A 13,175-nucleotide genomic window follows, 5' to 3' on the forward strand; every position below is an offset into this window, starting at 1 on the left:
TGCACGGGAGCAAAGAAACTTCCATTTTGAAATGGCGAGAGCCTGCCCGAGCCAGGCCGTTCCATTTCCTTAGTGGAGCTGCGCAGGACTGCTGGCGGCCTGTCAGGGGATGACGGGTGTGGCCGGGTCCCCATGGGTGCTGGAGGCAGCAGCCTGGTCCTCGTTGAGCGCGCCGCTCGGCACCGTCTGTGACGCGTGAGGCCACACGTGAAGGGTGGAGGCTGGCCGGGCGGTGGGGGCCGGGCTGCCAAGGGCATTCCGGGCCGAGGGGGCAGGCGTGCGGAAGCCCCGGGCTGGGAGGGCTGTGGCAGGCGCGAGGGGCAGAGAGGACGGCAGTGCTGGTGGGTGGGGCACGTTGGCGGGGGGGACCCGAGGCTGGCGAGGGCCCCTGGGGACGAGGGGCCGGGTGCCCGGGAGGCCGTTAGGAGGAAAGGCGTGGGTTTGGAGGGGAGGCCTGAGTCTGCGCGGCCCCCCCCCCCACTGCCACACAGAGCTGCCCCGGGCACCTCAGGGGGGACGCAGCCCCCGGGCGTTCCTGTCAGCCCGGCCCTGGACAGGAGGACAGCGAGTGTGGGATCCGGCGGGTCAGGACACCCGTGTGGTGCGGTGGCACCTTGCCCTTTCACCCCGAAGCAGAGGCCCAGGAAGCCCCGCCGTCGCCCGACGCCCTGGAAAACGTCGTCAGTGTCAGCAACCGCGGGGAGTCTCGGCCGCCCTGGCTGGGCAGTGTTCCCTCAGGTGCCGGCCGTCTCACCCGGAGCGTGGGGAGCAGGGTGCCCCGCCGGCGTGCGCCGTGCCCCCCCAACCCGCCTCGGCCACAGAGCCCCGGGGAGCGGGTGGGCCCGGTGTGCAAAGCGTCTGGGTTCCTGCGTGAAGTCGAGGCCGACCGGGCCTCCAGCTCCTCACCCACCCACCCACCCGAGGCACCCGAGGGCCAGGCGCCTGGGCTCGGAGGCAGCCGTGCTCGGTTGACGTTTCTGCCGGCTCGGGAGGCCACGCCGGCTTTTCCTCAGGCGGCCTGCGCCATGGACGAGCTCTGTCCCTGCATGCGGCGGTGGCCCATAAAGAAAATGACGTCACCGCTCACGCGTGGACGCCTGAAAGGGCGGGGAGGACACTCCTCTCGACTGAGGATGAGAGGCGGCCCTGAGCTCCTGACCCGCCGTTTGTCCCCGCCCCGCTGCAGCGCAGACTCGGCGAGGCCGGCGCCCCGCACCCCCCAAGAACCCTCCCTGGGCGCACGTCGTCGGGAGGAGGTGGTGGTGGTGGTTCTCTCTGTCCCAGGGGCCGGCTCGGCCACGTCTCCCTCTCCGTGGACTTTGGAACGGAAAGCCATTGCCAAGTGTCAATGTTCTGAACATACGGGTGAACAGAAAATTAGCAGGAATTTAATACCTAGAGAACGTGCCATAGGAAAACCGTGTGTAAGTGCCTTAATGTCCGAGTCACGATGAAGGTCCCCTGTCTGGCCAGTCCTCGACCTTTGAGATGCCCGTCCCGCTGCTCCTGAAGTTCTTGGGGAGAAACACTGGCAGGGCCGTGTGCGTTCATGGGTGTGGGACCCGAAGCGACAGTCACGGGGAGGGAGCCCCGTCCCTGCAGCCTCGGGCAGCTCCTGGGGGGAGGGGCGGGCCGGGGTCCGGGCCGCGCTGCCTTTGGCCGAGCAAATAACCAAAATTGCTGATGGCTCCCGGCGACACTGAGAAATAAAACTGGATTGCCTCAAGCCAGGACGTCGCGACAGGGGCCCACCATCGACGGGACGTGCCCGTGTGACAGCGCGGGGCTCGGCCAGCCGTGCTCGGCGACCGTCACCCTCCCTCACTGGGCCACTCCCAGCTGAGATGGGCAGACGCCTCCCCTCGAGCGGGACACGTCGTTCGTCTGGAGGGGAGGCCTGCCTCTTACCCTCGTCGTCCACACTGAGCCTTCAGGGGAGGCCGTGACACTCCTCTGTCTCCGAGTCCCACAGCGTCTGAGAGATTCGGAATTAAGCCCCTGGCGGCCGACGCCATCTCTTCCTCCAGATGACCTACATCTCTCAGCTGCTTCTCCTTGGCCTAAACAGGACGTTTCTGAGCCTTTGTTCCATCAGCTTACAGGAAGGACGGAGCCATCACAGTCATCACCTGCCCTCAGTAGCTGAGGATAAGAAGCTAAAACGTCACCTTTTATCGAAGCAGCAGCAGCTCTCAGTCCTCAGGGAATCTTGATCTCATTAGGGTTTTGGGCCGATGGGAACTAACTTAGTGGCCTGGCGCCCACCTGGAGACGTGACTCGGAGGACGCCCTGCGCGAGCGGGGACCTCCTCGCGTGGGACGTCTACGCCGACAGCGGGTGGGAGCGACGTGGGGGGGGGGGGTGCCAGGTGAAATGCCGCAGGCGCGAAAGCGCTCGTCCTCCAGCTCGCGGCTCTCGGGAGCGCGGGACAGAGCCATCGAAGCCTGTCACGCGGTCCCCGCTGCCCGTCTGCCCGAGACTGCCGCCCGTGACGGCGGAAGCTTCCAGGCACGTTTTTATTTCTGTCCTGTGACAGCAAATTAACGATGACAGATTGAGCACAATTCAAAGCCACCGACTCACTGAGGCAGTCACAGTGCGAATACTTACTTACACCACGAGTTTGTTGGCATACAGTTGAACACCATGCCGGCTGGGGTGGCCGCCGGGCTTGGTTCTGCCCCTGCCCGCCCCTGTGGAGGCGACAGAAGCGTCTGGCCCATCAGTGCCAGACGGAACTTGGGGCATTTTAGCGCATCACGTTCGCTTTGCGCGAGGCCGGCCTATAGATGAAGCGGGAAGCCCGTGAACGAAGGCCCTTCACCCCCGAGCTGCCACACACATTCGGCAGACCGGCCCCCTGGTGACCGCAGGGCCCTGTGCGCCAGTGCCGTGCAAGGGCGTGGGGAGCAGCGGGGAGCAAGCCTGGAGTGTGCGCGGAGGTGGGGACCGACTGGCACTCAGGCGCCATCGCAGGCGGCAAAGGGCCGGGAGCACACCCCCTCGCCCGGCCTGGGGCCAGCGCCTCGGGGGGTGGGGGGGAGGCGACCTCGCGCGGGACCTGAGGTGGGCAGGAGGGGGCCGGGGAGCAGGGCCCTGCGCAGAGACGCCCACGAGGAGGGCCGAGGGGGGCACCTGCGGCGAGCTGCGGGGGGCGCGCCGGGGGCAGAGGGGCCCGTGACCGGCCGCGTGCGCCCGCGTGCTCAGGTGTGAGGCCGCCGGAGGTTCCCAGTCTCCCGCTTTTTCGATCGCTCTTGCGACAGCGTGGAGAACGGAGGAATGAAGACGCGAGAGGAGGAGACAGTGGTCCGGGGGTGGGGGTGGGGGAGAGCACGCGGATTTGAGGCCTCTTTTCAAAGTCGGGTCTCCAGCCTGCGGTGCGCCGCGGGCTGCGAATGGGGGCAGGCGGCGTGCACAGCAGGCGGGGCGGCGCTTGCCACCCCCCCCCCCCCGTCCGAGGCCTGTTCTGCCATTCTAGACCCTCGGGGCCGTGGATCACACCGGAACGGCCCCTCGGCCAGCCCGACACACGGGCTCTGCCGTGTCCGTTAGCTGAGGAACCGCAGATGTGGGCCTGCCCTTTTAACGTCAGTGGCGAGGCGTCTCCTCTGGGGTGGCCGCTCCCAGAGCCCATCACGGACCCCAGGAATTAACATCCCAGGTGCGACACTGACACTGGAGCCGACGGCTCAGCCCGCGGAGTGGGAGTCGGGGTGCCGCTCAGACGCGCCCTCCATGACGCCCATGGCGTGCTCGGCCCATCAAGGCCCCGTCGTCCCACCGAGGCCACGTGCTGGCCGGACAGCAAGGATCGCAGGAGCACCTGGCCCCGCGCGGGGCCGTAGGAGGCACGATCTGGGGGGCGGCACCTTCCCTGCCCCCATGTTTGCTGGAAACTGCCCGCATCGCCTGGGCCACTCGGCCCGGGCGAGCGCGCCATCCCAGACACGATCACGGCCGTCCACGCAGCCGTCCACGCAGCCGGCCGCCTCCTGCCGGGTCTGGAGTGCATTTCCGGTCTTCTGACCGCGAGCCGCACCGTGACGGCCACCCTCACGGCCACGTCTTTTCACACGGGAGTGATTACCTCCCTGGCAATGAAGCTGCTGCGTGGGAGGGAGGGGATGACAAGTCCCAAGGCTGCAGAACCTGCGAACGCGCCCACCCCGGACGGGCCGTGTCCGAGCCGCCGCTCCCCAGGCCGGCTCTTGCCCCCGCCCCTCCCCGGACCCGTCGCGCTCTCCCCGTTTCTCTGCTGTTTTCTCCCTCGCGTTTCCTCCCTTCCCTGGGAGCCCGGGGCCTGTCAGCGGCGGGAAGGACGGTGTGTGTCCTGAGCTCCGGCTGTGAACGGCCATGTGCTCCGGAGCTGGGTGCGGCTGTGTCGCTGGGCTCACGGGCGACAGTGCCTAGCGTCCCCCAGCGAGGTGGCAGTGCTGGGCTGTGTCGTCTCCGGAGCCGTCCTGCGGACGAGCCGCAGCCTGCAAGCCTTGGACAGGCGGCGTGTCCCCGGGCGGGGGCCTGGGGAGGAGCGCAGGGAGAGCGTGCTGAGGCTCTGCACTTAGAGACTCGTTTCCAGACAGGCCGTCCCAGCTCGTCCCTGTGTTTCTCAGGGCTGGCGGCGGTTCAGGGCTTCTCGAATTACTGCGGTCGCTCTTCCAGAAAGACCGACCGGCTTCACCGCGTTTCTCCAGTTACAGTAAAGGCAGAGGCCCTGATGAGCAGCTGCTGACGGACGCCGAGGCTGCAGTGGAGGAGGGGGTGGGGCTCGGGGACGCGCTCCAGCTCCTGCAGTCACCGTGTGGCCCTGTGAGATGGTTCTCGGGAGGTTCCCAAGAAGGACTGGGGGGCTTCCCTGAGTCCTGCCCACCTCTCCCCCAACCCCTCCCTTGGGCCAGGTCTAGACTCTGTCTCTAGAACATATTCGCCCCACGTGCCTGGCGCTCGGTTTCCGGTCACAGTCTGTTGAAGGCGGGTGGGCTGTGCCGAGGCCAGGGTCTGGGGCCAGGGAGCCCGGCAGTCGGTGTGTCCCTCTGCATCCGGAGCCGGCCCTTGCGCCGCCCGTGACCCCACGGAGCGAGGGGGGCAGCGAGCAGGCAGCGTCCGCTCCTTCGCCGTGACTGTCGTCGTCGGGGACAGCGACCAGGGTCTGTCTCCCACAGGCCATCTGGATGTCACCATGGCAGCCACGAACCTGGAGAACCAGCTGCACAGCGCGCAGAAGAACCTGCTGTTCCTGCAGCGGGAGCACGCGGGCACCCTCAAGGGCCTGCACGCCGAGATCCGGCGCCTGCAGCAGCACTGCACAGGTGCGGGGCGGGGGCGGGCGGCGGGCCGAGCGGGAGCGGGGGCGGGGTGTGTCTCTGCCATGGCCAGCCCGCGAGGCGAGGCCGCAGTCTGCGGGCACGCTGCCCCCCATCCTCTTTGCCTGATGGACATGCACCAGGCACAAAGGCACAAAGCTGTAAAGCCGTTTCTGGGCACGCCGAGCACTTAAAAGATCAAAATGCGTTAGTCAGAATTTACAATGCGTTTGGAGCCGATGACCAAACGTGAAAGCAAGCTGCTTGCTCATTGTGGATGTCGGGAGATGTTTTGGGGAAAGGGAGGCCCCCCCAAACCCTGGCAAGGCCAGTGGCCACTCGCAGCTGCTTCTGCTCTCGCGCATGCCCCTCACCTGCCCTGTCCGGGCGGGACCCTCGGCCTGCGTGTGGCAGTCCCCCTGCGTTTCGGAGCCGGCGAGGCTCTCGAAGGGCACTGTAACCCACAGAATTAACCTCTTTGGTTTCCTTTTCAGATTTAACATACGAGCTGACACTCAAAAGTTCAGAACAGACAGGTAAGAGCTTCCTCCCCCAAAGTCCGCGACGACGGTTTCCTGCTGTGGGCTCCACGCTCGCCAGCCACACACGTGGGACGAAACGCATTTGCTGGGAAGAGCTGCATGGGGCCCGGAGCCCTGCGTGTCGCCGGGGGCCGAGGGGCCCGCGGGGCGGCGAGCGCTGTGTCCCTCCAGCTGACACGCGTGTTCGGAGAGCCTCTCGCACGCTTTCCCGATGCTCCGGTTTTCCGTGAACACGCGTTCCTCTTGTAATCATAAACGGTGTGATTTAAAGCAGAGAGAAAGAGGAGACGGGTCCCACCCCCAAGTCCCTCCTGCACAGCACGCGACCCGGCACAGGGCAGCTGCTTGCTGAATGTGGGCGAGCAATCAGGTTACTAGGTAGCTCCCCAAAGGCCGCCGAGCAGCTTTCTCTGGACTCTAGTCCCAGAAACACCCCCACCCCAGACCAGAATCCCCAGGGACCCCCAGGGATCAGCCTGGGGGCAGGGGAGAGGGGAAGCTGCGGGGCCTCTGTGCCGGGTTACAGAGAGCCTGCCCCCCACACGGCTCCAGGGAGTGCAGGGGCTGCTTCTGAGTCCAGGTGGCTTTTGCAGGCAGGCCTCGAACAGCGGTCAGCGCTCGCGAGGGTGCCCCGGCCAGCCATCCCACGAGGCTCCGCGCACTACCAAGCACTGAGGCTCCCACTCTGTCGCCCACATCCCGGGCTCCTAAGTGCGTTTCAGGAGCCCACCCTCAGGGCCCCCACTGTGGAAGACGCAGGACACCACCCACCACCCGAAGCCCCTGGGCCAGACACCATGCCCCCAGGGGTTCGGGAGAACCGGTCACATCCAGCCGGAGAGCCCCGCCCACGCTCCTGCCATTTGTGTCACAGAAATCAGGGCGTCCTCACTTCCTGTCTCCTCCGGGCGGAGGCTAGTCTGTCTCCGCCCTGAGCCCCAAGGCCGTCCTCTTCAGCTGCAGGCAGGGTGTCATGGTGACAGTGTGAAAGCTGGCGGGGTGTCCGCCCTCCCCCCGCGTGGAGGTCACTGCCGTCCAGTGGCGCACAAAGAACTCGGGGCCCCGATTCCTGACCTGGAGGTGTGACCCCACCGTCGGGGGTGGGGGGGAACCTGGAGATCTGCTTAAAGTGCCCTGGGAGGTTTGGGGGTAGTGCCTCGGGTGAGACGGAGCCGCTGCTGCCACAGCCAGTGTCCGCGCAGCTTTCAGGGCGGAGACCGAAGCGTCTAGAAAGGCTGCGTGCAGAGGCTGCGCAGTGGAGCTTGCCCCGGAAGCGGGGAGAATCAGCCAGGAGCAGCTCGAGCGCCTGGGGGAGGTGGGGCCCGGAACCCTCCGCCCCAGCGAACTCCGGTCCTAGCCCTGGATTCCCGCCGCCTCTCCGCCCCGAGGCTGAGGGCCGTGTCACCATCTCTGAACCTGGGCCCTCGTCTGAGCGGCGCCCACGCACGCGGGTGCCTGCCTGGCCCCCCGGGCCTCCTGCCTCCGTGGGCTGCACGCAGCTGCCCTGGGAGGCCCCGCAGCCCGGCCGGGGGCTGGAGGTGCACGGTGCAGGCGGCAGGCAGGGTGGGCCGAGGGCTGCGCCGGGCCCTGGCCGGTCCCAGGTGCCATGCGCTGAGAGACCAGGGGGGACAGCCTGCCTTCCTGGCTCCTCTGCACCTCAGAGCTTCGGCGCGTGTTGGATGGGGAGTTTTTAGGATCGTCTTTCACGGCAGTGCCCTGAATGGAGCCGGCATTTAACAGCCACCACCTGAGCAGACGAGCTGCTAACAGTTTAATCCTAAGCACCCGGCAGGTCGAAAACTCTGAAGTTGCCAGTTTTAGCTTCAGCAGTTTTTACATTTGGAGACATTCTTTTATACAGTAAACCAGAGCACTGAGAGCCGGCCGGGCCTCGGCAGCCCTGGTCTCCCACGCTGTACTGCGGGGAGAGGCCCACGAGGCGGGTCCCGCCGGCGTAGGGCCGGCGCTGGCCCTGCAGTGGGCGCGGGAAGCGCACCCCCAGGTCTTCCTGTCCCCCCGGTGAGCTCTTAACCTGGTCCCCCCTTGTTCTAGGAGACGGGTCTTCCAGAAGCAGCGAGCTCAAGAAGAGGTGTGAAGAACTGGAAGCGCAGCTGAGGGCCAAGGAGGAGGAGAACCAGGAGCTGCGCAAGCAGCTGGAGCAGAGGGACGCGGCGGTCGCCGTGCTGGAGAGCACGGGCCGGGAGCGCGAGAGGAAGTACCTGGAGGAGCTGAAGGCGCAGGGCCACAAGCTGGGCCTGCTGTCCGGCGAGCTGGAGCGGCGCGCGGGCACCGTCGCCTACCTCACCGCCCAGCTGCACGCCACCAAGAGGAAGCTGCTCAGCTCCAGCGGGACCTCGGACGGCAGCCCGTCCGGGAGCCCCGTGCTGGCCAGCTACAAGCCAGCCCCGCCCAGGGACAAGCTGCCCGAGACGCCCCGCCGCCGGATGAAAAAGAGCCTGTCCGCCCCGCTGCACCCCGAGTTTGAGGAGGTCTACAGATTCGGGGCCGAGAGCCGGAAACTCCTTTTGCGGGAACCAGTGGATGCCATGCCCGACCCCACCCCGTTCCTGCTGGCCAGGGAGTCGGCCGAGGTCCACGTCATCAAGGAGCGGCCCCTGGTCATCCCCCCCATCGCGTCGGACCGCGGCGCGAGCGAGCCGCGCAGCCCCGCGCGCGAGAAGCCGCACAAGGCGCACGTGGGCGTGGCGCACTGCATCCCGCGCGGCGCCCCGCCCCCCGCGCCGCCCCCCGCGCCGCCCGCGGTGGAGACGCTGGCGGTGGACCAGGTGAACGCCGGCAAGGTCCTCAGGAAGCACTCAGGGACGGACAGAACTGTGTGACGCCCGCCGGCGCCCTGGCCCCCGCTGCCCACGCACTGTGACCACCGCTGCAAACTCGTCCACGCCTTTTTTTTTTTTTTTTTTTTAGTTTTCATGCATGCCAAATTTTTTTCGGACCCGTCAACAGGTAATCCTCCTCCTGCTCCACTCGCTCTCTCTCTGACACCAACGCGGCCGCGTGGCCGGACAGACGCCCGTGCCGAATGGCTTGCTCCCGACCCCGCGCTGCCAGCCGGCGCGCCCGCGCAGCCCCGACGTCAGCGAACTCACATAGCCACACGCCGAACTGCAAAGCCGGAGCGCGCGCACCCGCCTTGACCCCGGCCCTCCGGTTGCAGGGCGGCTGGCGGGGAGCAGCCCCCGTTCCGCCCGGAGACCCCGTAACCTCCCGAGCTACCTTTCCCCGGGAGGCACCCCAGCCGAGCAGCTGTACGTGTGTCACAGGAACTAAATAAGATGACGTTACTCCTCATATCACCACAACCGGAATGTGTGTTCATAGTTTTTGTTGGTTTTGTCCAAAATGTTCAAGATCCCAACAAACTTTATTTTCTGAACCTGCCTTCTTTCTGTTTCGTGTCTTTTATTAAACCACCTGAGGGCGGGCCTGGGAGGAGACCACCAGATTGGGCAGAGGAAGAGCATCCCCCACCCCCAACTACTGCATTCTCACCTTTGGTGCTTGGGGCTTCACTTCCAGAAAGACCCCCCCCCCCATCACCTCTCACTGCCCAGGGCTCGCCCTTAGGCCGCTCTGTGCGTCCCGGTTCTGGGGAACGCTGCCTTGGCCCCCGCCATGTCTTGCTGCTGCTCAGCCCAGCCCCTCCCTCGCAGAGTAAAGCCCCTGCTCCCCTCCCGGGGCCTGGCCAGGGCTCCAGGCTGGCCCCGTGGTGCGCAGAAGGGGCGCACGCCCAGTAGCCACCGGTCCTGGGGGTGGTAAGTTGCACCCGACCCCACACGGGCGCTCATGCAGGAATCCAACACCAAGCTCAAGGGCCTCGCCCCCACGCCGACAGGCCAGAGGGTTCGGGAAGGGGTCGGGTGGCCATGGCCACCTCTGCTCTGGGCTGGCACGAGCAGCCCACAGCAGGGGCCGCAGGCTGGGCCGTCCGCCCCCCACCTCGGCCGACAGCGCCGGCCCCAGAGCGGCATCCGCTGAGACGGGCCGGCTTGTCGGTCGCACCTCTGAGGTTTACGTTAGGGTGTCCAGTTTGCCAGTGACGTGGCGGGCACTTTTGCATAATCGTTTTCCTCTGCGGAGGAAAAGAAAACATCTTAAAATCCTCTCATTTTTGAAAAATTTACTTTTTTTTGAATCCTTAAGAAATAGCTTAAACAAAACCATTCGGGTTAATTTATGTGGAAAGAGATTAAAATGGCTAATTTCGAATGACAGGAAACCGTCGTCGGTCCCCTCCTGCCCCTTGAGAGGCCCCGAGAAGTGACGGCGGACGCGACGGTGGCTCACGGGCCCCGCCGGCCAGGGGGTCAATCGGAATTCAGGGTGAGGCACACGCCTTGCAGCACCCAGTGGGAAATGTGCTTCGTGGTGAAGAGATCGGCCTCGAACACCAAGCCGACCCCCATGGCGTTCCTTCTGGTGGAGGTGGTGTAGACCGGCGTGCGGAAGGTGTACTGCAAAGCAAAGGCGTGAGAAGCCCCGGGGCCGAGCGCGGGTGGCGGGACGGGGGCGAAGGCTTGTGGGACGAGCCGCGAGCAGCGGCCCTCCCGCAGGGCTGTCCCTACGGAAACGGCCGTGGCTGCGGCCCACGGACACGCTCCCCGGAAGCGGACCCGGGCGGGCAAAGCAGGCCTGCCGTCCACACCAGGCGTAACTACGGCTCGACTCACTGCCTGTGGGAGTGCACGAGGCCTGCGGTCTCGCCTCCAGTTGGCCTGGACCACAGCGTCTAACCGCGACTCTGTGCCACCTGCCGAGTCCCGGCATGCACACGCGTGTGCGCGTGGTGCGCCTCCCGGGGAAGTGGGTGCACGCTGTTACGCTGTCTCTCGGGCTGCCCCACCCACGAGGGTTAAGCGCCCCGTGATAAAGGGCGAGACCTCCTGAAACCGCCCCGTCCGTGAGCAGCCGCAGGGAAGGGGAGAGTGAGCGGCGGCCCCACCTGCAGTTTGAGGCGGTGGGCTTCGATGGGGATGATCTTCAGGATCGGCAGGTCCACCACCAGCACCTTGGGCTTGCTCTTGACAAGACACCCTCTTTCTGTGTCCCAGTCAGCACCTTCTAGGTACAGTCCTGACACAAAGCATCCTAGGGGTGCGGGGAAGAGGTCCCTGTGATACCGCTGCGTGGCAGGTCTGTCCGATGGACACAGCAGACAGACACGTCATGACCGGGGTGCCTCCCCCAGGCTTTCTGCCCTCGCCTCGCCCCCCCTGTTAGACGGACAGCCCAGACAGGACACTCTGCAGACCCTCCCCCAGGAGCTCGATGAAATGCACGGCAGGGGTCGCCTCTCCCAGCCATTTGGCATCAGGGCGCGCAGACTTAGACCACTGTGGGCCCCAGCCCATAAAGATGAAAGCATCAGCGGGCACTCAGCAACCCCAGATGCCCCCCGAGCCAGGCAAAGCCTGGCAGAGGACGCGGTCTCCGGGGGCGAGGACACGGCAGACGTGCAGAGGAGAAAGGGGACGGTCAACAGGCCCAGAGAGGGCCGTGGTCTCGACTCTGCCAGCCCCTCTGCGACCTCGCCGGCCCCAGGAAACAGGTTCCAGCTGCGGTCCGCACGGTTGCTGACTCGGGGTCACAGCATAGGTGAATGGCTCCCACCGCGGCCGTCCCCTACCCTAGGCCCCAAGGTTTCCAGGGACACTGCCTGGTCATCCGGTCCTCTGGGGCATCTGACTCTGACCCAGGAGCCACTGCCCACAAACCAGCACAGTGACATGGTTCCCAGGTCTCAGAGGACAAACTGGGAGATAAATGCGTACTCGGCCTCAGCGACGTCACGACTGGGACAGAGCACAGACAGCCGGCACCTGCCGCAGTGTGACTTCCAAACCCGGCCTGACCCATTCAGGCCCCCACGAGCCCCGCCCCGGGAATCGGGGATGCTCAGGGAGGGAGGCCCCGAACGAAAGGCTGTAAATCCATCAGGCGTTGCCCTCACCTTGTCCCGCCCGCTCGCTCACTTCATCCGCGTCTTGGAACTTGGTCACTTGCGTGAACAAGGTGGAGCGGTCCAGTGGCCAGTCGTTCCTCCGACAGGTGGCCTGCACCAGGGCCGTGAGGTAGGACTCAGGGATGTGTAGCCCCGAGAGCCACATCACGCCGGGCTCACCCTCGGTGACCTGCAGAGAAAGAGGGGGAGGCGGTAGCCGGGGCCCGGCGCGGCCGTCAAACGCCAGGCCCAGAAGCTGAGTTCGCGATAAAAGACGTGATTCATCTGAGTGGCAAAAAGATGCTGTTGGGGCAACCAGCAGCCTATTTGGGAAAAGCGAGCTAAACTCCAGACGAAGCAAAGATTTAGATATAAAAAAAAAAAATACCGCAGAAGTACCAGATCAAATCTCCAGTGAATGTGGTCATAATCTTGGAGTGAGGAACATGAAGCCCAGAAGCCATAAAAGACTGATATATTTGACTTCATAAAAATGGAAAACTTCCCTACGGAAAACAAAAATACCATAAAGTCCAAAGACTTAGGACAAGCTGGGGAAATAGCCACAACATTAGCAAAAAAAGGGCTACTTTCCTTGACGTGCGAAGACATCTTACAAATTAACTTTAAAAGATGCAAAACTTAATTTAAAAAGGATACAAAAAGACAATTGGCACTTAAAAAAGAACATGTGAAGCGTCTGAAAAGCATGTGAAATACACTCAGCCTCCCCATAACCAAAGAAACGCTCATCCAAACAATTAGACGTTATTGTTTACCAGTCAGGGAGGAGAGATCCAAAATACTCAGAACACAGAGCTGCAAATGAAAGGAATGATAAAAGACGAGGGAATAATGTTCTCACACGCAGAGGTTCCGACTTCTCTACACGCTGCCGTCAGAATTTAAAAGCTACACGCCCGGACCCGGCCGTCCCGTCTGAGTACGCCCGCGGAGGAAGCTGTGTGAGCGTCAGACGTGCCTGCCGCAGGGCCGGCAGCCACCCGGACGTCCGTCAGGGGACAGGACGTGGGACCTCTGTGAAGTGGAGCCCTCTGAAAAGGACGAGGGGGGCCGAGGGCTGCCTAGGTGGGACAGTGGCCAAGACAGACCCGCAGAGGAATAAATCGAGCTATGCGTAGTGCGCGCCAAAGCCTTCAAAAGGAACAGGGAAAGAGAAAAAGACACTGACACCCGGAGGCCCCCGGTCTGCTGCTACGGGGGGCGGCGCTGTGCGGGGCGGGCGGGGGGTAGGGGGTCCCGGCTGCACCTCGAACCAGAACCAGAGCCCCCAGTCTGCTGCTACGGGGGGTCGGCGCTGTGCGGGGCGGGCGGGGGCGAGGGGGTCCCGGCTGCACCTCGAACCAGAA

At 64.8% G+C, this 13,175-nt stretch overlaps 2 protein-coding genes across 6 annotated transcripts in view; one reads left to right on the forward strand and one right to left on the reverse strand.

The window, feature by feature from the left end:
• CCDC92 (coiled-coil domain containing 92) overlaps positions 1–9,245 on the forward strand; it is a 22,020-nt gene extending 12,775 nt beyond the window's left edge. For all 4 annotated transcript variants that reach the window (XM_036220482.1, XM_036220481.1, XM_016133953.2 and 1 more), the window contains exons 2-4: positions 5,161–5,307; positions 5,796–5,837; positions 7,896–9,245. In XM_036220482.1, the coding sequence (XP_036076375.1) occupies positions 5,178–5,307; positions 5,796–5,837; positions 7,896–8,683 (960 nt within the window). In that variant the 5' untranslated portion in view covers positions 5,161–5,177 and the 3' untranslated portion in view covers positions 8,684–9,245. The remainder of the gene's footprint in view (positions 1–5,160; positions 5,308–5,795; positions 5,838–7,895) is intronic.
• A 727-nt stretch (positions 9,246–9,972) lies between these two features.
• DNAH10 (dynein axonemal heavy chain 10) overlaps positions 9,973–13,175 on the reverse strand; it is a 106,874-nt gene continuing 103,671 nt past the window's right edge. For both annotated transcript variants that reach the window (XM_036220479.1, XM_016133952.2), the window contains exons 77-79: positions 11,815–11,995; positions 10,807–10,952; positions 9,973–10,318 (exon numbers count right to left, since the gene is read on the reverse strand). In XM_036220479.1, the coding sequence (XP_036076372.1) occupies positions 10,172–10,318; positions 10,807–10,952; positions 11,815–11,995 (474 nt within the window). In that variant the 3' untranslated portion in view covers positions 9,973–10,171. The remainder of the gene's footprint in view (positions 10,319–10,806; positions 10,953–11,814; positions 11,996–13,175) is intronic.

Source organism: Rousettus aegyptiacus, unplaced genomic scaffold (genome assembly GCF_014176215.1).
Source record: "Rousettus aegyptiacus isolate mRouAeg1 unplaced genomic scaffold, mRouAeg1.p scaffold_m13_p_5, whole genome shotgun sequence".
Taxonomy (NCBI): domain Eukaryota; kingdom Metazoa; phylum Chordata; class Mammalia; order Chiroptera; family Pteropodidae; genus Rousettus; species Rousettus aegyptiacus.